The following is a 25,719-nucleotide window of genomic DNA, read 5'->3' as shown; positions in this document are numbered from 1 at the left end:
TATTTAATTTTATTCAGTATCACACATGCATGTGTGTGTTTAATTTTATTCAGTATCACACATGCATGTGTGTGTGTGTTAGTGTGTATATATATGTAATGAACTATATATACACAAATCTTATGTAAATATAAGGTAAATATTATCCTATCGTCAGTCTCCTATATTAACTAATAATAATTTTAATATTTTGAAAATACTAGTTTTATAATTTTTTGGAAAGTTGCAAAAAATATTTGTATACGGGATATATGTAATAAGTGTGCTCTATTCAACATAGGACTCAATCTCAAACTTAAATTTTCCTAAAAAAGAACTTATCAAAATTAATAAATCTTTAGACTAATATTTGGTCGTTTGTTTCTTAAAATCTGATAACTGCCAAACCCTAAGTAGTATCCAAAATCACCATAATCACGTCCATCCGAAAATGGCAGAGCACATGAGCTATAGTGCTCTGTTAAGAGTAAGTACAACACATTTCGGACTTGTGATGCAATTCAATGCTATATATTTCTTTAAGTTCTGTTCTGTTAAATATGAGAATCATCTGCTAGATTTTTCAATACCATTTCAGTTTAAAATGATTTGATAATCAATTCTTGATCTGTCAGTTGAATATAATCTATTTAATTATTTATGGTCTTCTGCCTGTTGATGGTACATGTTGTATTATGTTTCAGGAAGTGATTATGGACACACAAGACATCTCAAGCTTAGAAATCAACTTTAACCTAGAGGTAAAAACGGCTTTTTTAGTTACCTGAGTGTCTATTTGATTTAAAGAATCTTTTGTTCAGAAGAAGCACTATCTGAAAAATGTTTCCCTTCATTGTAATGTGCCTAGGTGTACTTATGTGTTTGCATTTTTGTTTTGTAATAAAATGATGTGATGTCCAATGTTTTTGTAGTTACAGGGTCAAAATGGTTCAGCATCTGCTTCAGAGCCTAGTACACCGATCCTTAAATCCTCGATCCAGACGAATGATCATCATTCGTCGTCCTCAAATACTGGAAATGCACAATCAATTTTTTGTTTGGGGAAAGAAGTCCGAGCAACGGAGCTTCTGATGCAAGTTATGGTAAATGCTGAGTCTTATAAAGCCAGGATTTATGATCTGGCTGTTGCAGCAGCAGGGGAACTTACACAAAAGGCCTGCACTGCAAAGCCCTTGTGGATTTTTGAAGAGGATAGGGAAACTGAGACGCTCAATGTTCCTGAGTATAAACGCAGATTTGAGTCTCTTGATTCAACTCTAGAAGAAGTTATAAGGTTGTTATCAGTCGGAGAGCCTAACGAATTGTCATCAGAGCTTTCTAGAAATGCTAAGCTACTAGGGAAATACGGCAAGGAGCCTGATCTAATGCATCTTATTAATGGACACCAAACCGCTTTTAAAACTGAAGCCTCTCGAGAGACAGAGATTGTGCCAATGAACCCAATAAACATTGTTGATGTTCTTATTGATGTGGTAGGTTCTTGTTTTCATCCTAATAAATCACAAAATTCTTATGTGCATGTGTTCATATATGAACTTGCTCATAGCTTTTTGTTGTGCAGGAACAATGGTCACTTGTTTTCTGTGATATTGTCTCAGAAGTCTCAGTTCTTGGATTTATGTCAAGTGGAGAGGAGTTGGGAAATCCTAATGGAGCCTTGCAAGTGGTAAAAGCAGAACTTCATGTTGCCTCGCCCCTGCTTAAGACTAGGGAGATATATTTCGCAAGATATTGTAAACAAATGACTGCTGCTAATACGTGGGTCGTGGTGGACGTTTCCTTGGAAAGTATTTTTCCTGATATGGTAACACAGTGTCGAAGAAAAGCATCAGGTTGCTTGATCCAAGGCCTTGAAAATGGATTTTCCAAGGTCTGAAATTTATTTCAAAATCCACTCCTTTAATTAGAACCAGGTCATAGATTCTTTTTAAATTGTATCGGATATTTGCAGGTTACCTGGATTGAGCATAATGAAATTGATTACAGTTCTGTTCCTAATATGTTCAGAAAACTAGTTTCTTCAGGCTTTGCATTTCAGGCAAAACGTTGGATAGCTACGTTGCGTAGGCAGTGTGAGCGACTCAAATTAGTCGTGGAGGACGATAATGGTAAGTTCTTACTACTCTCTCAGTTATGTATTGCTTTGAATTGGAGCTTTTGTCAATGTTTTGGTTAATACACTCACTTAACCATAGGCTAGTAACTGATTAAACAGATGGAAGGAGGAGTTTACTGCAACTTTCGCAGAGGATAAGTAGAAGTTACAATGAGGCTGTACGAGGTTCCACAGAGAGCCATTGGCAACCACTGCCGACGACGAATGGTGAAAATATACTAGTCAAGACGAGCTTTAATGTGGATGATCCGGGGCATCCGCATGGGGTTGTCATAACTGTTGCAACTTCGCTAAGACTAAATATCCCACCAAATGATGTTTTCGAGTTCCTTTGCTCTGGGAGTAACCGCAGCAAGGTAGATCCCATCTTATTCAATCTGCAGTATCAATTTCCCTGTAACTGAAAAACATGCTTGATAATATTGCAGTGGGATCTCCTCTCTCATGACTGTGCAACTCAAGATATAGCATACTTTGCCACTGGCCGTGAGCCTTCAAGTCGTGTTTCCCTCGTAGTAGTTGAGGTAGCTAATGCTCGTGTAGGTTTTCTAATTCTTCCAAATGTTTACGTATATAACATGGAGGTGTTTGATGTGTAGCATCTGCTAAATAAAACGCTGAAGTTTTACCTGCAAGAGAGCTACACTGATGCAACAGGATATTACATAGTTTACGCCCCAGTTGACGATGAATCACTGAAAGCACTACTTAAGGGTGGGAGCTCGACAGATATGGCGATACTGGGATCAGGCTTCACTGTCCTCCCAGAGAATCCAGTAGAACAGACTACAGGAACTGGAGGAAGTATATTAACTATAGTGTTTCAGATTGCAGATGAAAACTTATCTTCACCAGAATATCTTCCACCGGAGTTGGTGGCTACACTGCACAATCTCATAGCTGGAACACTTTCCTTGATTCAAGGATCAGTTTAGGATTCAACAACAGTTTAAGAGTTGTGTATGATAGGCATCTAGTTCAGAAATATTTGGAACTGATTAGATTAGTGCATTCAATTTTATTTTTTCTGTGAAGCTGATCTGTACAAGTCTTTTGAAATTTGAAAGAGTGATTCTTTTGAAGTGATAATCAAATGTATATTTACATTAACATATCTATACCAAACTTTAAAACAACCAAGACACTGATAAAATGATAATCAAATGTATAGTATTATATTAACCATCTAACATCAACGTTTCATTTACAACAATTACACAAAAGCTTCTAACCATTTTCAGAACACAAGAAACCAAAATAGCTGCTAAGGATGAAAAACGGAAGCATCAATGTAGGCAACTTAGTCAAGTAATCCAACAAAATTGTTCTGTAGTAATGCGACATCGTAGGCCAATCCAATCCTCGGAAAAGAGCAAGTGAGGATCTCAGCCACATTTAGGACATGCGGGTTAGGTAACAGTGAACGAGGATCTCCGGCACATTTTGAAAATAACCCGGTTAAAGTTACCCCTTCCGTTCTCTAGGAAGAATGTCTGACATTGAAAAATCATGGAAGGGAGGACCTGTAGAGGAGGACAAAGTTGATTTCAGCCTAGTTCAAAGCAAGAGGACAATAGGAAATCATTCCAGAAACTATTCTCATACATTAAAAGAATATAATAATAAACATATGACTACGGAATGGGCACAATGAAATGTTTACGAGGGGGGGGGGGGGGGTTCATAATTGCTAATGCAGATCTTTAGTTTTCCATAGAAGATTGAGATTGAGCATGAGGGCTGCTTCTAGATCAATATTCCTGATATATTATCAAGCTTATCCAAATTCCTGGCATTGAACCAAAACAGATTTTACCTTCTTGTTCACCGAGAATGTAAAAGGGAATGTGAGCCACCATTTTTGTGCCTCCTTCACTCCAGTTGACAACACCAGGACACAGCATGTGTCCACTTGAAGGTCTTGAAGGACCCAACACAGACAAACATATTGCAGGTTCATTCATCAGACCCAAATAATCACGTGCACGCTGCCAGACCCTTGCATCTGATATACGAGAACGAGCAACCTGTAAAGCAATTTTTTTCCAATAAATGAGGAAAATAAATATTACTCTCTATTTTTCAGAGTCAAGTTTCTTCTCCATCACTTACCACAAAATACTTGAGATTAAATTAACTGAAAAACTTGACCTTAGCGAGTGATACTCGTGCCCTTGGCAGCAAGTCGGGATGGTATGTTGCCAGCTTTGCTATTGCTGTCACAACAAAAGATAACAGCCTTGAATGTGACGATTTTGTTAAGGTTGTGGAACTGCTGGAACCAAAGGCTGACTCCCTCAGACCAAGACGACTTTGAAAGTGACCAATAGCAGATATAATTAGAATAAAATTATTTTGATCTAACATTAAGACTTTCTGGACACATCTAGGTTGTGTAGATGTACCTTGCTGAAAGATTTTCATACAAGAGCAGTTCTAAACTCTCAAAAAGTTCACGAGCTGCATCTTTGTGAGCAACACCGCCACCTCCATTCTCCCCAATGGCCCAACACAATTGTAGTGCCAATTCCATCTGGGAAATACTGATAACATTAAATTATCCCTGTAATCGTAGGTTCAGGAAAATAATTTGCAAAAAACTAACCTTAGCAGGACTATCATAAGCTTCTCCAAGTTTGTCTACTATAGGCTTCTGCAAATGACTTCAAATGAATATCATTAAAGTAGAAAAGACATCTAGAACATCTATAGTCCGTACACTGTTATTAATATGCTTGCACACAGCTCAGCTACTATTTTTCTTTATGTTTTACAAATTGACTGATATAGCAAAGGCCGGAAAAATGGTGAATATGAATTCATATTAATCAAACTGCTTTCCCACCTTCAATGTTGTAGCGGGAACAAAGATGAATAACTATGGATCTTAGGACAACAATTGGCAAGGTAGCGCATCAAATATCAAGTAGATATTGAAAAGATATATTATCCTTATTACATGCCCGTGTCATCATTAAACTTTTTAGGAAAACCAGGGGTGGACAATAAGGTCTGAACATCACACCCAAAAATATCAAGTAAAGCACAATTAGACATATGAAAGATACCTTCAGTAATGCTATGAAATCAGGATTTCGATGAAATGCAGCAAGCATAAATTCTAGGAACCTCTTTTGAACCTACAAGTAACACAAGGTACAATAAATATACAACGAAAAATATACTGAGATGTTAGAGTACATACTTGACTAGATCTTTTATAAAATTGCATTTACACTGTTTATCTTTTAACTACCTCGAAATCCACCAGCCATCAGATTTTGGGAACATTTAACACACCTTCAAGGGTGGTATTCACGTGTTGAATTCTATATACTCCAATTCAAATTTAGAATGCTTATTATCTCCAAACTTCCTATTATGGTGGTTAGAAATGATCATGCTGAATGCCAATAATAAGTGGCATGATTCTCACAGTTTGTTGGTATTTGTAATATTTTCTTCACTGCAGGTGCTAATATTTTCTTCACTGCAGGTGCAGTCAATGTATTCGCGATATTATAGTCATCATTGCAGGAAAACATATGTCTGTGCTCTCATATCTGCAAACGGTTACATACCTCGTAACAGAAAATTTTGTCCGGAAACAGTACAGAATTTCTCGCCATAAGTAACGGTATTAAAGCGCACAGCAAAGCTGCAAACACAGGCTGATATGAGTTTTTCTTAGAGATGTAATTCTGCAAGAGAAAAGACCCTTCCCAATGAAAACAGAAGCAAGATGAGAACGAAAATTGTGAACATGCATAAACATACGGCTATACGTACAATTATTGACATCATGCAATGCGATGGCAAAATAAACATCTAGAAGTCGAGGTGCAATTTTCAACGCTTGTTTTAGTCTATCAGAATGAGGGCTGCTGGTTGCAGCCTGGAGTGTTGTATTCATCATTCCAGGAGAAGTCCAATGCCGTTCCTGAAACAGTCATTATCTATAGTCTTAAAAATGGTTTCAATGAAGAAGACACCCCAAAGTTGTGCTTGACTAAGCCTCGCCTACATGGAAGATAACTTGTTCTCCCATAGGAAGGCAGTGCTTTAAAATTTCTAAATGAACACACACAATAATCAACTCACAAAGTCAGTTTCTTAGGTAGACGGATATAGTCAGTACAAAGACAATATATCAGGTAAACAATCTATCAGAAATTTGAGTTCTATGACAAATTGATATCTTTATAATGGCCTCTGGCAATAAATACTAGAAGCATTGAGATTTTCCAGGAGAGAAAAATAATTGTGACTTCTATATGACGAAGTCACGCCATTTTAAAGGAGAAGATTGAAATTTGAGAATCCTTTAGGAAATTGGCCAAAGTGGGTCAATAATCACAGTATAGAATATGTCAGGCATGTCAGCATGTGTACTAAACAATTCTAAAATCTTATCCTGAAATAGTAAAATGGAATCACCAGGAAGCAGAAAAGCACTTACTGCAAGGCCATCGTTCTCATCCTTCAGAATCTCAATAAATAGTGGATCTCCAGAAGCCATTGTATTGCTATCCTCAGACTCAGAATCAGCACCTCCATCGCCTACAGATCCTGTGTATGCTTCATCCATGAGAGCCAGCAGCATCTGGAAACATTAAAGAATGTCATAACATAGAGCATATCTGGAGCAAATGTGGATGTTTAGAAAGTCCAGAAATAACCTCTGGAGCAGTACTCTTCTGAATGGAGGCTATGCCACTGCCAATGAGAGACCCAGAGCCGCGTTCCACTTTTTCCAGTGCTACAACCAATACTGTAAAGACGAAACGGAATCACCACAACAATATAATAATTCGAGAAAAAGAATCAGGGAAGAAGTAATTATTTGAGAGAAAATAAATTCATAAATATACTACATGACACACTTTTTAATATAAATATAGAGAAATCCTTTTTACAAGTTAACAAGGCATGTAGATAGCAGAGCTGCATTGTAAATTCAAGAAGAATCGAGTTGCTAAGCTACTTTTATAGTAAAATAAAATTATGCATGTTACCTATCAAGTTAAGAGTGTGTGAAGAAAATGAAAAACAAAGGTTATAGAAAATGCTGGATACTGTCCAATTAGAAGAAAATGTGTTGAACTGGCAACGAGCTTTATCAATAATCTACATATGTTGGGTAATGTCCTCACATCAATGTTTGCCAATAATATTGACTAAAAACTTTTCAGGCGGCACAATGCACAAAAATTGGTTGGATAGCATTTAGTTATACTCAGTGTTAGAATACTATATGATCCTGGTAAACCCTCCTAACACCTTGAGGTTTTGGGAGAATTGGTTCTTGACCCAAAAATGGGCTTTCGAGCGAGGGGAAATGTTAGAATACTATAACAAATATTAGAATAACACAATCCCACCGGTACCGATATATAATTACTGTATAAATTGCTCTAAGGAAAATACTATAGGCAGTGCATCTAATGGACATCAAATCTGAAATCTGGATATTAGCAAAAGAATAAGAGATTGGCGGGAAGATCTAATAAATGGACTGGTCAGTAACTCACTTGGTAAATCAACAATTGATGGAGATAGTGGAAGAAATGATCCTGGAGATATCAACCCTGGGAATATCCTGAGAAATGCTTTTTCTAATCTGCATATAGCATTTGTCAGCCTTTTTCCTCAATATGATGTTAAAGACTATAGGCTAAAAAAACAATGGTCTAGCAAAAAGGAGTATATGTATAATAACATATCCAGCATGGAACCGTATGCAATAGCATGCATGAAATAAGAGACTACTATTTTGTTTCTGTGCTGCTACATTTGGGATCCACTAGTATATTAAAATAAAAAAATAGAACAAAAAAAGGGGGATAAACAAAAGAAGTGTATATTTTTACTATTAAATTTACACATGAAATACATTTGGGGTATAACTATGACCTCCACCTTGGGATATATCCCTTTGCTTAAGTGAAATAGTAAGGGATACAGACATAACACAATTTACTTATACACCAATGACCAAACCATCATAATAGACAAATATATACACACAAGTAAATAAGTTTTTTACCAAATTCATACTTCTTTCTCACAAATTTACTGGAAAAATACCTCTACAATATAACTATTGAGAAACCAAGACAAAACGTGGATGATAAGGAGACAAACTTACTTCTCTCCGTTCCAGGCAATCAGCTTCAGCAGTAACGGAAAATACTGCGCAATACATAATCAAGAAGCCATATTACTTCTCTTAACTTACAAGTTCCTTGCAACAATTTGATAAAAGCACTGCAGGCTATATTTTCAAACAAGATATTAAAAATGTGCAAGGCAAAGAACAAGGACTATACCTGAGGGAGTGTAGAGGGAAAAGAAGTGAGTAGTTTTTTCTTATTTGCATGTAGAAAATCAAGGGTTGCTTCTGCAACAACATAGTCTGCAAACTCACTGCAACAAACATATACAAAAAAACTTGTCCACAAAAACGTAGAAAAAAAAGAAGGAAAAAGACCCAACCAGAAAAAATCATGTTTCTAAGAAAATTTAACAAGGAGAAATAATATTTTACTTTGAAAGAGTTGGTTGTCAGATCATACAGCTTAAACAAGGATAGAGAGGACAACAAGATCAAAACAAAATATATTCCTTGGTATCCTCATAAAAGTTTCCATCACCTTACGAAACATGTGTGGGAAAGAAAGTTGATAATTATAGTTGAGTCATATCATACCGGCTCAAGCATGAACGGAAAAACGCCCTGAGGCTAGGATCAGCATCATGGAGAACAATTTCCCCAAAATCAAGGAAAAACTGAAGAATGGCCTGAGTAACAGTTGAACACATATACAAAATACATAAGCAAAACAATAGACGACCATCCAGACAAGAATGTTTACTGGATATCAGTAACAAGTTGTTCCTAACAATATTGCAAAAATTCAATTCATATCCACTGTATAAAACTCCAAACCTCTCATATCTTAATATAACGAGTTGAGCATAATTAATACCGCAAAAAGTCTAGAGGCACTAATTTACGCCATACGAGTGCACAGTAGAAAAAGAGCAACACACATTGTTAAAATTAACTTCATCATCATCGTCACATTAATTTATATTAACAGAGAAATTCGATGAGAAAGCAGTACATATTAACCCTCAAAAGAAACACTAGATCCTAATCGAAAAGAAGAAGAAAAGTACCAATAAAAGCAATCCGTTAGATGTTTGCGATTGAGAAATAGAAGCCAATGCCCGCTGAAAAATCCGATTCAAGTGCGGATAAACCCTAGCAATCAAATCCTCAGACTGCTCAGTTTGACACAGCAAGTAAAGCTTCTTCACCTGATGAGGTAAAACACGTATCAACATAAAAGATAATAAGATGAAGGATTGATAAAAAGTGCTTTTAAGCAGGGGAAGTAACTGAAATGAGAAGAGCAGGGTCGGAAGCAGGATCGGCGTTGAAATTGGAGTGGCGAGCATTTGATGATAAGGTTCGGAGGTGAATATCGTACTCCTTGTCTCGTTCCAACATCTTTTGATTATTGATTTTCTTAAAATTTCAAGATATCGAATCGGCCGTGTTTGCTTCCAGACCAGAATGTTCAGCAAGAGCAAAACTGCGGCCCCGCACCCAAACACCACCGCCACGTAGTGTAAGCAACTTTGGATCTTCAAGCAGGAAAAAAAATTAAGATGCCGAATGAATTACTAAAGATAACTATAAGCAAGTAAAATCTATTATCGTATTTAAATATATTTTTTTTATATAATTTTATAAAATAACAGTATATTATTTCAAAAATAATAATGAATTTACAGAAAACAATCTTTAGTTTATCTTAGTGTGATAATCAAGACCTCCAGATTAAGGTTGTTCACGAGCCGAGCCGAGCCGAGCCGAGCTGAGTCAGAAAAAAATAAGGACAAACCGTTAGTTGACTCTTAAAATAGCTAACTTAATATTTTTTTTTTGAAACTTTGGTTATTTCACTAAAATGTATATATGTTACATTCACACGGTTGGATTAAAACTAGTTAGCGGTACTAGTCAAACTTCTACTTAACTGTTAAAATAACTTACCAAATAAAATTATTATTTCCCGAAATTTTGGTTACATTACGAAAATCTATATATATATATATATATATATATATATATATATATATATATAGGGTAGCACTCCATAGCATACCCTTTTATATGGAGTTACGTAGCACACCATTATAAATATATACACATAATATATATTCAATTATATTTTTTATTAAATATAATTTCAAATTTTGATTATTAAACCGAAAACGAAGTTATACAATTTTTTTATCCCAAAATCATATAAAATTATGCAATATATCAACATGATTCTATAACAGAATAATAATCATCCAGAATTATTCTGTTGTAGAATCAGTTTCGAAAATATACTTTTTTAATCAAATTTTAAGTGTTAAATTACTTAAAACAGATTTATTTTATAGTATTCTATATTAGAATCACGTTTTATATGTATTCTATAACAGAATTTATAATAAAATTGACGATTTATAGTGGCGCACTACGTAACTCCATATAAGGAGTCCCTCTCTGGAATGTTGGCATATATATATATATATATATATATATACACATATATATATATATAGACACACACACACCATATGTTGAATTATGAGTTCAATAACATATATAAATTATAAAAAAAACCCAAAAATATTACATTTTTTCGAGTTTTAATGAGCCGAACTCGAGCCGAACATATTGAAAGCTCAGCTCGAGCTCATTTTCTTAACGAACATTTTTTTGTGCTCGAGCTCGTTAACTTAACGAGCCGAGCCTGAGCTTGTTCGTGAACAGCTCGGTTCGTTAAACAGCTCCTCAAGAGTATCATTATATAATAATAAAATTTAATAACATTGGTTAGTTATATATTACTCCCTCTGTCCCATTTAGTTCTGGTGGGTCTGCTATGTTATGTTATATTGTAAGATTTCCCGAGATTTATAACATTTGTGATTATAAAAAAAAACACGCACTTCAATGTTCTTATAAACTATAGTTCCATAACTTATTTTTAAATTTTTTTTTTAGAATAAAAATATAACATTCAAACTTTTATAAGGAAAATAAAAATCTTAAAAATAAGTTATAGAATTATACTTAGTGGGAGTATTAAAGTTTGTGCCGCATTCTCGTCCCCCAATGTATACAACTCAGGGGGACGGAGGGAGTAATAAGATAGATTTCTTCATTCATTTCCACCCAATAAAAAAAAAATTCTTGTCATTGATTGACGTTTTATGAAAAAAACAATTTTGGTCATAAAATTGAAAATGCTACTATTCTATTATAAAATAATATAATATTAAATATTCCAAATATTTATATAATAATTATACATTTCCTCAAAAATTTAAAATAATTTAGGACCTTTCCCAAAAATGGTTGTTAATGTCCGGGAAGCATGAAATCAGGATTCAGTATACAGGGCATAGACATATAAAAGTCTGTTCATGTACCCTCTTTCGTGCAACTGAACAGTTAACCCTAACCCAATCTCTAACCGAACTCCTTCATTACAAAATGATCTTTCATATGTACTATACATACAAATCACAATCCTAAACTCTGTCGCTTCATTTCTCTTCATCAGGCTTCTTAATCCAAGGTAGTCATTCTCTTACACTTCAATCCACCTCTTTAATTATCATTACAATAACTAACATTCTCGTTAATTTGTCCTAATCCTATTCTCTTTTTTTTTTTTTTGCAGGCTTATTGATATAGCTTGGATGTAATCACAATAATCTCATGGTAAAACTTAACTACAGAGCTACTAATTAAGCTTATTATATTTTGTGTTAGTGTAAGAATGAATTAGATCATGAGTGGCAAAAAGAATCAGAAGCTATCCGAGTCAAAAAGCGATAAGATTAGTGGTCTACCTGATTGTGTTTTGCGATATATACTTTCGCTTATTCCTACTAAAGATGCTGTGGCTACTTGCATTTTGTCGAAAAGGTGGAAGTTCTTGTGGACTTCTGTGCCTAATATTGATTTTGATGATGCATTGCTCTATACGAATGCGGACTTTTGGTATCCGGTTGAGGTGACTCGGTTTATGAATTTCGTGGAGAGAGTGCTTTTGCTTCGAGATTCTTCGAGTATTAAGAAGTTTCGGTTGTCATGTCGAGTTTGTTTTAGTGCCTCTCGTGTTCATGCATGGGTTTCTGCTGCGGTTATGCATGATATTGAGGAACTTGATCTTTGCTTCTTTGTTGAAAAGCCGTTTATGTTGCCTCTATGTGTGTTTTGTAGTAAATCACTCACTGTATTGAAATTACAAATGAATTGCGAGCTGCAACTTCCTAATTGCATTTCGTTTCCAAGTCTTAAAACGTTAGAGCTATGTCTGTTTACGTTTGTGGATGACGAGTCTATGGAAAAGCTTTTCTCTAACTGTCCTGTGCTTGAAGAGTTGTCCATTTTAGACTGTGAGTGGGTGAATTTGACGAATGTTACGATCTGTATTCCTACCTTGAAGAGTTTGACTATAGATGATTTGCCTTACTATGGAACCTTTGATGTGAATGGCTGTCGAATTAAGATCGATGCAGAAAACCTCATGCACCTATCTTACAGTGGCTATTTGTGCAATGAACTTATCCCATTTTATGTACCTTCACTGGTTAAAGCACATATTCACATTCCAAATTTGTTTGAGGATCAGAAAGAAGTTGTCCCTCGAACTGCTAAGCTACTCAGGGGATTGCAGCATGTCCATATTTTGAGGATGTCTACTCGCACTATCAAGGTAAATGTCCACTGTATCTGTATGTATAAGTTTGGCATATGCTCCCTTTTTTTTCAAGCCCATCATTTTATACAGGCTCTCAATTATCGTGTGAAATATTACCTTTGGTCAAGTTTCTTTGGGTTTCAGGCCTTTGGGCTCCCCATAAATTTGGGCTGTGACTTCTATATAAATGTTGGGTCTTGCAGGATATTTATAGACTATCGTTTTCTTATGTTTTTTGTTATTATTTTGTCTCTAACAAGCGGTAAATTTTCTTGTCCATGCCAAGTCTCTTTTCTTAGCGGGTAACTTGCTGGAAGTACCCTTGTTTCAGAAATTGACCTGTTTAGAGCTAACAATGAAAATTGAGAATCTTTCTATTGCGGGATTGATGAATTTGCTCCACTGCTTACCAAATCTAGAATCTCTCCACTTTTGCGAGGTAGGTCCATAAAACCTGAAATTCAATTAAGCGTATTACAATATACCTGATATCAAATTTGTCTCTTTGTCATTAGGGGCTTGAGCTATGCATGTGCTCCCAGGATAATGCTTGGTATATAAAACCAGCACCTAGATGTTTGGTGTCCTGCCTAAAGAACATCAGGTTCCAAAATTTCAGAGGATATGATTTGGAAATTTGCTTCCTAAAGTACTTTCTAGAAAATGCACTTGTTTTGGAGAGAATGTATATATACTCTGCCAAGAATACAAAAGGAAGTCAGAAGAGCCAAAAGGAACTGAATGCGATGCTACAGTCTTTTGACCGAGGCTCAAAAAACTGCATTCTCTGTTTCATATAAAGCTTCAAGGATACTGTGAGCACTTTATGTTATTGTACTTGATCTTTGTTTTGTTTGGTTTTCTATTTGATATGGTATCAATGAGAGAGTGGTTTGTTAGCGAAATCCTTCCGTGTATTGATTTGATGAGTAGTTGGCTTGTGAGGACTGAGGATAAATATTGGATTTTGAAAAAAATTAAGATAAAGCAAACTTTCTAAAAATTATTATATGCAAGTTAAGAACGTAACAACAATTATGAGATGGGAACAAATATTGTAGCATTTTGCAAAAGTCCAGGAACAATTATGTAGGTAAATCATAAGCCCAACAACCTTATGACCTAATACTAGAGCTTTGTTAATATTTCCTTGTAGCAAGGAAAACACCATTTTAGAATACTTCGTTGCTGTATGAAATTATTTAAAGAGGCATGAAGTACAAATCTACTTGCAATGAACTTTCTACAATCTGTAGCAAATTGTCAATCTATTGATTTTGTGGCATGACCTTGAAATATTTAAAAATGTTGAGTAAATGCATCTGGTGGGTGGACTTTCAGTTTGTTGTTTGGTGACCACACATTTCCTCCGCCTATTAAAAAAGCGCGGCTGACCATAAAAAAAAATAGTGCTTAGACATTACTTTCACTGTTTAAACAAGGTCCACCATTTATGGCGCAAGCAATGTTCAGTCACCGCTATGTGACCAAATTGCTACATTAGGCAATGGCCATTCGTCACTCTTCAATTTACTCATAAAAGATAGAGAAATATGTAAGTTATATAAAGCTGATATTTTATAATAACCCACAACCTAAACACCTTTCCATACGAGATATTTTTGCTGTATCTTAACCTTTTACTTCTTAGGTGATAGTCCAAATTTATATAAATCCTTAAGTTTATTGGTACAAGTTCATTGTCTTATGCCATCAAGTATTGTGTAGGAAAGCGCGAAGCCTTTTCTTATGTGCACATTGCATACTTTTATTTCTATTAACTCCAGCACTTAAATTTTTTTAAACATCACATGATTCAATTTCATGCTTGAAACTCTACGAGTTTGGTCATTTGACTCTGTATTTGATGGAAATTCCTTTAAGATTGTCAAATTATAGGTAACCATGTACCTAACCATATTTTAGCGACTGAAATACCATACAATTTGTCTGGTGAGAAATACTTTCATATATATTGAGTGGTATTGCAGTTTTTCTTTGGAATGACTATTGTTTTACAGATACACAAGTGAGGATTCAGCGATGAAGTATCCCTCGCACTTTATGGAGATTAAAGCTATCTACATCCCCCATACTTTTTTGGTGATTCAAGCTCCTCACTTCTGCTCATGCTGCTTGGTTACGTGGATGCTACATTTTGATCTTAATATTTTTACCTACTTACTAGCATCTCTATCTGCTGTATTTGATTTCAGCATTGACTTTTGAAGATGGTGGAGCTACCGGATCATAGATTTATGCATTTAACGATCATATGCCTCTAATAGTGATATATCACTTGGTTCAGGATGACGCTCATGTAGATTTTTGTTAATTAACATTGTAAAGTTGTTCACAACGGGTATATAGAGATCAACATGCTTGATTTACACTGGAACCAGTGCTTGATTGCCAACAATCCTATTCTTAGGGGTTGTTGGATTTGAGCTCGTTAACTTTGTAATATGAAACATTGTGATTTTTAAGAGTAGGTATGTAATATGTTGTAAATCAGTTTATTCCACCGACGTTTTTTAGGAAGCTGGGAGCCAGATGAGCTTGAATGCTGGAGATAGCGAGAAACCACTACATAGGGGATAACATAATGAATGAAGTTGTTAATGAGAGATGGGAACCAGACATTATATGCCTATATGGGGACAGTGAATACTAGTACTACAACTGTGTTCTGTCCGACTCAAACTTAGCTCATATACAAAACATTTATATTTAAACGTTGATATATCAAGACGACAGCAAGAACAGCACCGAACCTCGACCAAATGGCGTTTTAGTTTATCTGAACAGGCGGAAACGGGGTCATTTGTTTAGAGCTTAACCGGCTTAACGAGGCTGAATGAAAGATTGTTGAAGCGCTCAGCTTGTTTGTCTAAACAAATTCAGCTTCTGAAAGATTCATTTTGTGCTGACCGATTCGGGAGAAAATTTCCGGCTTAATCATTCACCTGCTGTGTAACCTGTGTTAACTGTGTACATTCCGGTCTATTGCTACTATGTTTCATAGTAATCTTTTTTCTTATTATTTTTTGGACATAGTTAATTACTCCGTATTTTATATATTTATTATGACTTTTATTTAGAAATTTAATACACATAATTTATAAATTTATTACGATTAATTATATTATATATTCCCATAGTTGAAAACAAAATTTAATAATAAATAAGTAATTTTTAAAATTATATAAATAGAATTTAAATTTTACTTTTTTTAATTGTTATATATGTGATAGTTATGACTTATGATAGAACTTAAACATATATCTTTAATTGAAATTATTGACGATATATATATATATTGTTCAGAAGATATTACGAGTTTTTTTATCAAATGATATTATTCATTACTCATTCATATTATTAATCATTCAGAAATTTTAATCATTCAGATATTTACATTCAGATTTGCCAAATGATTATAAACACTTGGACCTGACAAATAATATTGGGATTTTGGTTTCTTCGAAAAAAAGCTGGACCCGATCGGGTTCACAATGCTTGGTAACGAACCTGCTATCCAAAAGGACCAAAATTGTTTCAACTTGGAAAGTCCTTACTTTACAAAGATCCTTCATTATCACCATCCATCCCTTGGAAGAGAATCTTTGGAATTGAATGACATGACGGGCTCAAACTTGTGACGTAGCAAATACCATGCAGACACTCAACCATTGTGTCACACTATACAAAAAAAGTGGATTTCTTGTGTATGAGCACACACTAACAACTATTTTTTATTTAGGTGAAAGATTTTGATTGATAGATATCTTTGTGCATGCATGAAGTCATTATAATGAGATGGAACCAATAGAAATCCATAGTTGGGGCACATACTAGAAAATTCGATAAAAGAAAGTTTCTGAAAGGCCTTATTCAAAGGTATATGTCTAATCCTATTTTGTACAACCAGTGATAACTCAACTAGTGTCTGATAACCACTCAACTTGTAACTCAACCTGGATTAGTCTCTGATAAGTTATGATAGTAGATAATAGATAGTTTAGTTGGAATCAGTTCAAGAAAGTCTAGTAAATACAAGAATCAGAATGTCAGAAGAATTCCAAGATTTCTGTTGCAAGCCACTGGAAGAAGTTCATTCCATATGATCAAGCCTCAGTGTCAAATAAACTGTGTAGCAGTTCAAGGAGTTCGGAAGGTATGAAGATTCAAGTATTTATTTCATCAGAGATTCCATATGTGTACTGAAATGAAGAAGAACTAGAAGACAAAGATTCGAAGACCCGACCACAGCTCAAATGTTTAATTGATGGAGAATATTCAATTTAGTTAGGCACAGATGAACCAGACAGTACATTTGTGTGTCAGCTATTTATATTGAATATTTAACATCAAAGGAAGGTGGTCGTTCAAGCCGAGTGATAATCAAGATGAAGGCTCAAGACATTTGCTTTCTGGAATATAGAGTTTTTAATTAATTCTTTGTTAAATAATTAATCTCTATTAATTTATTTAGTTGTTAAATTAATTCAATTAGAATTAATTTGATAATTAAGTTTATTAATAAGTTAATTGATTTAGAATTAATTTACAAAAAGAAAGCAAAAGAAAGAAGGCCAAAAGGAAGGACAAGGAGACCGCCGCCCAGACCTGTCTAGCTATGGGAAAAAGAATTATCACCAACGCAATGGAGTGTGATATATTCTTAATGCTGGAAACCCGGTTGGAATTGATTTATATTTTTCAAAGCAAAAGGGATCCGGTTCCAGACCCACAGGAGACCGAATCTTAGACTTGTCTGACTATGAGGAAAAAGAATTATCACCAACGCTATGGAAAGTGATATAATCTTAAAGCTGGAACCCCGGATGGAATTAAAATATTATTTGCAAGGCAAAAGGAGTCCGGTTCCTGGCCCTCTAGAGACCGCAGCTTGGACCGTAAAAATTTATTTATATTAATAAATATTTTAATTAATTAGAAAATTATATTTATAAATGTCTAATAATATTAGATATTTATTTATATAATTTCTGGATTAAATTAAATATTTATTAATTAAAGATTATAAGCTGTGCGGGATTAAAAGCATTTCTAAGGAGCTGACTATAATAAGACGAGATAGACTAAAAGACGGAAGTTAATAAACTTCAGCGTGTTCACCTGATCTAGTTTGTCTTGCCGAATGGATTAATGTTGCAGCAAGACAATTCAAATGAATTGTCTTGCCGAAGTTATCACCTCTGCCAAGACAATTGGTTTGTCTTGCCGAGAGTTTCTTCTCTGCCAAGACAATCCTTTTGTCTTGCCGAATGCTTGAAGGTGTGCAAGACAATCCTGAATTGTCTTGCCGATTCTAGTGATTGTCTTACTTTGTGACAGATTGTCATACCTTCCCTCCAATTGTCTTTCTGGCGAGTTTAAAGCTTGGTAGACAATCTGTGATTGTCTTTCCTTGCCCCTTATTGTTTTGCCCAAGCCTAGATTGTCTTACCCTTCTTGTAATTGTCTTTGCTAGCTTGTAATTGTCTTGTCTAGTGATTGTCTTGCATGTACAAAGCTTTGCCTATAAATATGGCTTAGTTTCTTCATTTGAAAGTGTTCATTCTCTTTGATTTCAAAGCATTGTTAAGCTTTCAAGTTGTTCGTAACTTGCTTGTTATATCCACAGTTTTCTGTGCTTTGATCACTCGATTGTTTTAATCCCTAAATTAGAATACTTCCTGTCAAATTTATTCTAAAATATTTAGTGGACATTAAAACTGAACCCTTATTAATTTAATAACAACTTTCAAGTTTAAATTACTTTTTACTTGAACCTTGTTTATTTAATTAATTAAAATCTGATTATCCAGTTATATTTAAATCAGATTTATTCCGCATGAATTTTGTGACGATTGTATTCAACCCCCCTTCTACAATCGTATCGGGACCTAACAATTGGTATCAGAGCCAGGTTGATATAATCTACCTTATCAGATCCTACACTCACTCTGAAAATTTCTAAAAATTCCAAATAATTTTTTATTTGAAATAATTTTATTCCAAAAATTATTTCTGACCGAAAATTATTTTTCCTTCAAAAATCCAATCTTTTCCCAAATAATTTTTTATTCGAAATAATTTTATTTCTAAAATTATTTCTGATCGAAAATTATTTTTATTTCAAATCTTTTTCCAAATAATTTTTAATTCGAAATAATTTTATTCCAAAAATTATTTCTGATCGAAAATTATTTTTCTTTCAAATCTTTTTTCAAATAATTTTTAATTCGAGATAATTTTATTCCAAAAATTATTTTTGATTGAAAATTATTTTTTCTGTCAAAATCCAAATCTTTTCCCAAACACTCAAACACCCAATCTTCTACCATGTCTACCGCAAAAATTAGCAGCATTAAAATTCCACCTTTTGACAAGGCTAATTTTGGTCTTTGGACGAGACACATGCTTTTGTTCCTCCGGGCGGCGAATAAAAAATACATAAATATTTTGACGAAGGGTCTTTCGCCCCCAATGAATATTATCTTGGAACATACTGAAGATGGAGTTACTATTCCTCACAGAACCTATCTGAAAACACCTACTGAGTTCTCGGATGAGGATAATGAGCTGATAAATCTAGATGTAACTCTACAGCTCATTCTGATCGAATCATTGGATCCAATAATGTACAATAATGTTGTCAATTGTACAAGTGCTAAGCAGATATGGGACACTCTGCAAATTATCAATGAAGGATCTGAGGAAGTACGGGAAAACAAGAAGGAAATTCTTGTGGCTCAATACGAGCAATTTGGTTCTAATCCCGGAGAAGGAATTTCTGAAGTATTCATCAGATTCAACAATTTGATAAACAATCTGAATCTGAATGGGAAATACTACGACAACAAAGAGGTGAACCTGAAGTTTTTGCTGACACTCCCTGAGCATCTAGAGCATAGGATAACCGCCATCAGAGAAAGCAGAGATTTGACAGAGATCTCACTAGAACAGCTGTATGGGGTTCTGAAAACCTATGAATTGGAACAGGCTCAAACTAAACAGAGATACGGATGGGGAAAGACACTCAACACGTCTACGTCTGTTAGCAATTCTGCTGCCCTCATAATACAATCACCTCTTGTGAAAGAAAGGAAGGTTGTTGTACCTTCAAGAAGCTCCCAGGAGTATGTTGTGCCGGAAATGGGACATACTTCAGTAAGTACGGGAGATGATGAATTTTACTCGATGGAAGAGTTAGATCAGCTGGAGGACGAATCTCTTGCTATGTTTGCCAGGAAGTTTGGTAACATGAGATTTAGGAAGAATCCCTCCTACAAGTTTAAATCTTCATGTAGTAAATTTCAGAAAGGGGGATCTTCGTCCACAACATCAAAAGGGGCTTACAAGACTGGGATGGTTGATCGAAGCAAGTTTAAATGTTTCAACTGTGATGAGCCTGGTCACTTTGCATCGGAGTGCAAGAAGCCCAATCAGCTGGCAAAGAAGAAAGAATCTTATGACGAGCTAAAGCAGAAGTATGAGGCTCTGCTAAAGAAGCATCAAGGCCAAAGCAGCCAAGGGAAGTCCTATGTGGCAAAAGGAAAAAACTGGGATGACACAGATTGTGATGAGGAGGAAGAGCGGGGGAATGTTGCTCTAATGGCTTTTATGGAACCTTCTACACCTCCACATCGCACTGGCGGATTTCCGGTAGATCCTACTTGCCCTAAACTGTTTATGCAATTAGGACTTGAACGTGATGACGCTCGTAATAAGATCAAAGCTCTGACTCTTGAACACAAAGCTTTAAAGCAAGAAGTTCATGAGTTAAAGTTAAAAGAAAAACTTGTTCTCACCCCTAAAATTGAACAATTAACTGGTGACTTGTTGACCCAGTCTAACAAAGTCAAAGTGTTAGAGTATAGGGAGAACAAACTGAATGAGCAACTAGCTGAAGAGAAGGTAAGGTGCCTTGCTTATAAGGAGTCGACTAATATTGTTAAGAACCTAGTGGACCAACAAGTGATTAAAAGGAAAGTTGGTATAGGTTTCGATTACAACAAGTCGGTAGGTAAGGCTAGTAATATAACTCCTTTTGTTAAGAGTGCTGAAGACAGGGGTATCCCACATGTTTTAAAGGATGCTCCCAAACCTTTATTCAAAACCCCTGTCGCAGAACCATTACTTGATATGCCCGTGATTATTCAATATGAAATGAATTTAGAGGATATTGAGAATGAGAGGGAGATTTTGGCATCTGTAGAGCCAATGCAAGTTGAGGGCACATTCAGTTCGCCCAAAGCTGGCATAGGTGCCAATGGCTTAAAGAATAATTTTAACAAGCCTAATAAGTTTGTTAAATGCAGGAATGATAACAATACATGCTCTTCTACTAATAACATTAGAACTTCTAAAAATGTTAATGTAGAAACTATTAAACCCCCTGTTGTTCTGAATAACATGCCTACTATTCCTTTAGTTGATATGTGCCATAAACCTTGTGGTGTTGATAATTGCATGTTGTGTGCGTTTAATGTAATGTCTGCTTATTTTAAAAGTATGCATGCTAACAAAGAAAACACAACACCTAGAAAGCACATGAATAGTAAGTTTGCAAAAACCAAGACTGCCGGTCCTTCTCCTATCAAGAAGGATACTTATGTTCCCAAGCCTAAACCTAAAGTGTTCAAGGCTGTGTGTAGGAAAGTAAGTACAGTCAAGGTGGATGCTGATGTTATTCGAACAGGATCTATTGTCAAAGCTGACAAAGGTCAATTCTTTAAGTATGCCGGGCCCAATCAAGTTTGGGTTCCGAAGAAGGTTTAATTCGTTTGATATGTGCAGGGAGCCAAACAAGGTTGAAAAGGTTGTATGGATCCTCGATAGTGGATCTTCTAGACATATGATCGGTGATAGAGCCCTGCTATCAAATGTGATTGAGAGAGCTGGCCCAATTGTCACCTTTGGAGATAACAGCAAAGGTCGTACTACGGGATATGGCAATTTATTTGCTGGAAATGTTATCATTGAAAAAGTTTCTTTGGTTGAAGGACTCAAGCACAATCTTCTGTGACAAGGGATTCGAAGTAAACTTTGTCAAGGAGAAGTATTTGATATCTCACACTAAAGATGACCGTCTTGCTCCCTGTGGAGTAAGAAAAGCTAACTTATACTTAGCTGATCTCAATTCAGGTGCCAATGATGAAGATAATTGTTTCTATTCAAAGGCTTCACCTGAAGATAGTTGGCTATGGCATAAGAAGCTGTCTCACCTTAATTTTAAAATTGTAAACTCTTTGGTCAAGAGGGATTTGGTGAGAAGACTGCCTCCTTTGGAATTCACTCTACAAGGACTTTGTGAGGCATGTCAGAATGGGAAGGCTAAGATAGCATCATACAAAGGCACAGACACCAGTAACATTACTGAACCACTTCAACTATTACATGTGGATTTATTTGGTCCGGTCAATGTGATATCTTTATCAAGAAAGAGATATGCCTTGGTGATTGTTGATGACTTCTCTAAGTTCACATGAGTTTTATTCTTACATTCTAAGGATGAAACTCCTCAATTGGTAATTGATCTTATCAAGGAGATCGAGTTGGATTCGAATGATAAACTTCGTGTCAGAGCAATAAGGTGCAATAATAGAATAGAGTTTAAGAATGAAACTCTTAACATATTTTGCTCCGACAAGGGATAACAAGACAATATTCAGCGCCAGGGACTCCGCAACAGAATGGAGTGGTAGAAAGGAAGAATCGTACCTTGATTAAAACTGCAAGGACAATGCTAAGCAAATCAAGGTTGCTCATCTACTTTTGGGCTGAAGCTGTGAATACTTCTTGTTATACTCAAAATCGAACTCTGATCAACAAGGAACACATGAAAACTCCTTATGAGCGTATGAACGGAAAGAAACCAACGGTCAAGTACTTTCATGTATTTGAGATGTGCTTAAGGATGGCAATGAACATCGTGGCAAGTTTGAACCCAAAGCACTTTAAGCAATTATTTGTTGGTTATTCTCATCAAGCATATAAGGTGTTTATCATTGATAAATTACAAGTCAAGGAAAGTGTCAACGTTACTTTTGATGACACTAAACTCCCAAGTATCCAATTTGAAGATCCATCTGAGTCACTAAAGTTTGATAATTATCCCGACTCAGACTCGGATGATGACGATGAATAACCTGATGCTGCAACTAGGAATGAGCCTAACAATGCTGATATTGATCCAGGTATTGGTGGAGAAAACAATGGAAACACTGTGGACTCTACTAATGCTAGTGGTGGATCATCTAGTCAACCTGGCAGCAACTCAGGGGGAGATGGTGGATCAACTGGTCAAACACAGCATCACAATGATAATTCTGGCGAATCATCAAGATTATATCTTCCAAGGGAGATGATCTGGAGTAGAGATCATCCCTTTGAACTAATCATTGATGATCCAGATGTTGGTGTTTAGACTAGGAGTGCAACTCAGAATGAATGTCTATATTTGGGTTTTCTATATCAGGAAAAACCGAAGAAAATTGAAGATGCACTAGCCGATCCGGAATGGGTTCTTTCCATGCAAGAAGAGCTCAATCATTTCGAGAGACAAGAAGTCTGGGCCATGGTTCCAAGAACAAAGATAAAGTCTGTTATTGGAATTAGATGGGTCTACCAGAATAAGCTTGATGGTGATGGCATTGTTGTACGGAACAAAGCCAGACTGGTTGCTAAAGGTTACTCCCAAGAAGAGGGAATTGATTATGATGAAACCTACGCTCCAGTTGCTCGTCTTGAAACCATTAGAATATTTCTTGCATTTGTTGCACATTCCAACTTTAAATTCTATCAGATGGATGTGAAAAGTGCATTTCTGAATGAAAAGCTTGAAGAAGAAGTATATCTAGAACAACCCCTGGCTTTTAAAATCTAGATTTTGCTAATTTTGCATACTTCTTGTTTAAAGCTGTTTATGGCCTCAAGCAGTCGCCAAGAACCTGGTATGACACACTCTCTGAGTTTTTAATTGGAAACAATTTCATTAGTGGTGTCATAGACAAAACTCTCTTTCACAAATTGCATGATAATAATATGATATTTGTTCAAGTATATGTTGATAATATTATATTATGTTCTACTAACGATAACTTGTGCAAGAGATTTGCTAAGTTAATGCAGAGTAACTATGAGATGAGTATGATGGGTGAACTGTCATTCTTTCTTGGTCTTCAAGTAAGTCATAAAGATGATGGGATCTTCATTTGTCAATAAAAATATGTCAGAGATCTTCTGAAGAAATAATATCTAGAAGACTCTTCACCGGCAAAGACACCCATGACCACTGCCACTAAGCTTGAACAGGACAAATCTGGTAAGAAAGTTGATATTTCAAGCATTAGAGGTATGATTGGCTCATTACTCTATCTCACTGCTAGTAAACCTGATATAATGTTTGCAACATGTTTATGTGCATGGTTCCAGAGTGATGCTAAAAAGTCACATCTTATAACTGTTGAAAGATTTTTAGATATCTTAAGGGCATACCAAATTTAGGTATCTGGTACCTTAATAACACTGGTTTTGACCTAACAGGCTATACAGATTCTGATTATGCAGGATGCAGGATTGATAGGAAAAGCACTTCTGGAAGCTGTCAGTTTCTAGGACGACAGTTGGTTTCCTGGTACAGCATGAAACAACACTCAGTATCTACCTCGACAACGGAAGCAGAATATATTGCGGCATGTAGCTGTTGTGCTCAGATCTTATGGATTAGGAATCAGCTTAATGACTATGGACTTGTATTAAACAAAATTCCCTATATTTTGTGATGATACAAGTGCGATAGCCATTTCCAACAATCTTGTTCAACATTCACGAACTAAGCACATAATATCAGGTATCATTTTATTAGAAAACATGTCATGAATGGAACTGTGGTGCTAATTTTTGTACCATCAGCTAATCAGATTGCTGACATCTTCACTAAACCACTTGATAAATCCACTTTCTCAAGATTGGTTTGTGAACTTGGCATGTTAAACATGACATGAGCTCTTGTAAATAGTTTTTATGTTTAATTCCATTTTAATTTTGTTGCATGCTTGTAAATTATTTCTTATTGGTATCCATGTTGTGAATACTAATATTGTGAATATTTCTGTGGTTGGTACATATTTAAGTAATTGACGGTTGCAATAACTTTGTCGTCCATATCAGGGATAGACATTGGAATTGCAGGTTCTTTATTGAACCAAGTGCCTTCATAGGCATCCGAGGGAAACTTGGACACGTTGCCATCTAAAACGTCCTTGTCTACCCTCCCGGAAGGAACATTTCCAGATCCCCAACGGGATCTTTCACCCTTGTAGGTGAAAGGCAATCTACTCTGGTAGAGGATTCTTCTAAGGATCAAGTGCCTTAACAGGTATCTGAGGGAAACATAGGTTTCATGCCATTTAAAGGCCTAATGTCTACCCTCCCAGAATCAAACTCTGGATCCTTTAAAGGATTTACTACTCTCTGAAAGTAGTAGGCAACTTGTGGACTATGACTTGGATTTATCCGACGAGTCTATGAGGACCGGGAATTACGAACTCCCATTGCACCACCAATGACCTTCCATGAGGAGGCTAAGGTGATCTTAATTGCAGGTACATCACACCATCTATGGAAGCTCAGGATTTGTGTGGAGTGAAACACTTACAGAACTTGTGAGTGACACCTTTACCAATAAACTGAGAGATATTTTGAGTGTCGAGTGATACACCTGCAGAATGTTTTTGTGAGACACCCACTGTTTACCAAATTTAAACCTTATTGTTCAAAATTGGTATCTATAATGTTTTATCTAAGTGG

At 35.6% G+C, this 25,719-nt stretch overlaps 3 protein-coding genes across 5 annotated transcripts; 2 read left to right on the top strand and 1 right to left on the bottom strand.

Annotated features, from left to right (window-relative positions):
• Nucleotides 1-430: 430 nt before the first annotated feature.
• LOC108225939 (homeobox-leucine zipper protein MERISTEM L1) lies at nucleotides 431-2,715 on the top strand. The gene is made up of 7 exons (XM_017400888.2): nucleotides 431-466; nucleotides 684-740; nucleotides 912-1,472; nucleotides 1,562-1,870; nucleotides 1,952-2,108; nucleotides 2,216-2,472; nucleotides 2,545-2,715. The coding sequence occupies exons 1-7, from the start codon at nucleotides 431-433 to the stop codon at nucleotides 2,713-2,715; spliced, it is 1,548 nt and encodes a 515-aa protein (XP_017256377.2).
• Nucleotides 2,716-2,725: 10 nt separating this feature from the next.
• LOC108224299 (F-box protein At4g22280) lies at nucleotides 2,726-15,421 on the top strand. 2 transcript variants are annotated; one of them, XM_064079235.1, is made up of 5 exons: nucleotides 2,726-2,946; nucleotides 11,980-12,912; nucleotides 13,184-13,336; nucleotides 13,413-13,712; nucleotides 14,919-15,060. In XM_064079235.1, the coding sequence occupies exons 1-4, from the start codon at nucleotides 2,848-2,850 to the stop codon at nucleotides 13,695-13,697; spliced, it is 1,470 nt and encodes a 489-aa protein (XP_063935305.1). In that variant the 5' UTR covers nucleotides 2,726-2,847; the 3' UTR covers nucleotides 13,698-13,712; nucleotides 14,919-15,060. The 2 variants fall into 2 exon arrangements, with proteins under 2 accessions (XP_063935305.1, XP_017254329.1); XM_017398840.2 differs by lacking the exon at nucleotides 2,726-2,946 and adding an exon at nucleotides 11,549-11,766 and having other exon boundaries at nucleotides 11,872-12,912; nucleotides 14,919-15,421.
• On the bottom strand, nucleotides 3,265-9,822 carry LOC108224338 (uncharacterized). Of its 2 annotated transcripts, XM_017398912.2 has the most exons (16): nucleotides 9,522-9,822; nucleotides 9,299-9,439; nucleotides 8,826-8,917; nucleotides 8,446-8,542; nucleotides 8,265-8,308; nucleotides 7,648-7,736; nucleotides 6,796-6,887; nucleotides 6,576-6,719; nucleotides 5,906-6,056; nucleotides 5,698-5,774; nucleotides 5,185-5,256; nucleotides 4,722-4,769; nucleotides 4,522-4,649; nucleotides 4,268-4,427; nucleotides 3,933-4,143; nucleotides 3,265-3,639 (listed from the first exon to the last, which is right to left on the bottom strand). In XM_017398912.2, exons 1-16 carry the CDS (start codon nucleotides 9,630-9,632, stop codon nucleotides 3,581-3,583), a joined length of 1,716 nt encoding a protein of 571 aa, XP_017254401.1. In that variant the 5' UTR covers nucleotides 9,633-9,822; the 3' UTR covers nucleotides 3,265-3,580. The 2 variants fall into 2 exon arrangements, with proteins under 2 accessions (XP_017254401.1, XP_017254402.1); XM_017398913.2 differs by lacking the exon at nucleotides 3,265-3,639 and having other exon boundaries at nucleotides 4,005-4,143; nucleotides 4,229-4,427; nucleotides 9,522-9,783.
• Nucleotides 15,422-25,719: the final 10,298 nt, after the last annotated feature.

This window comes from Daucus carota, chromosome 6 (genome assembly GCF_001625215.2).
Source record: "Daucus carota subsp. sativus chromosome 6, DH1 v3.0, whole genome shotgun sequence".
NCBI lineage: Eukaryota > Viridiplantae > Streptophyta > Magnoliopsida > Apiales > Apiaceae > Daucus > Daucus carota.
This window is presented reverse-complemented; position numbering and strand designations above follow the sequence as displayed.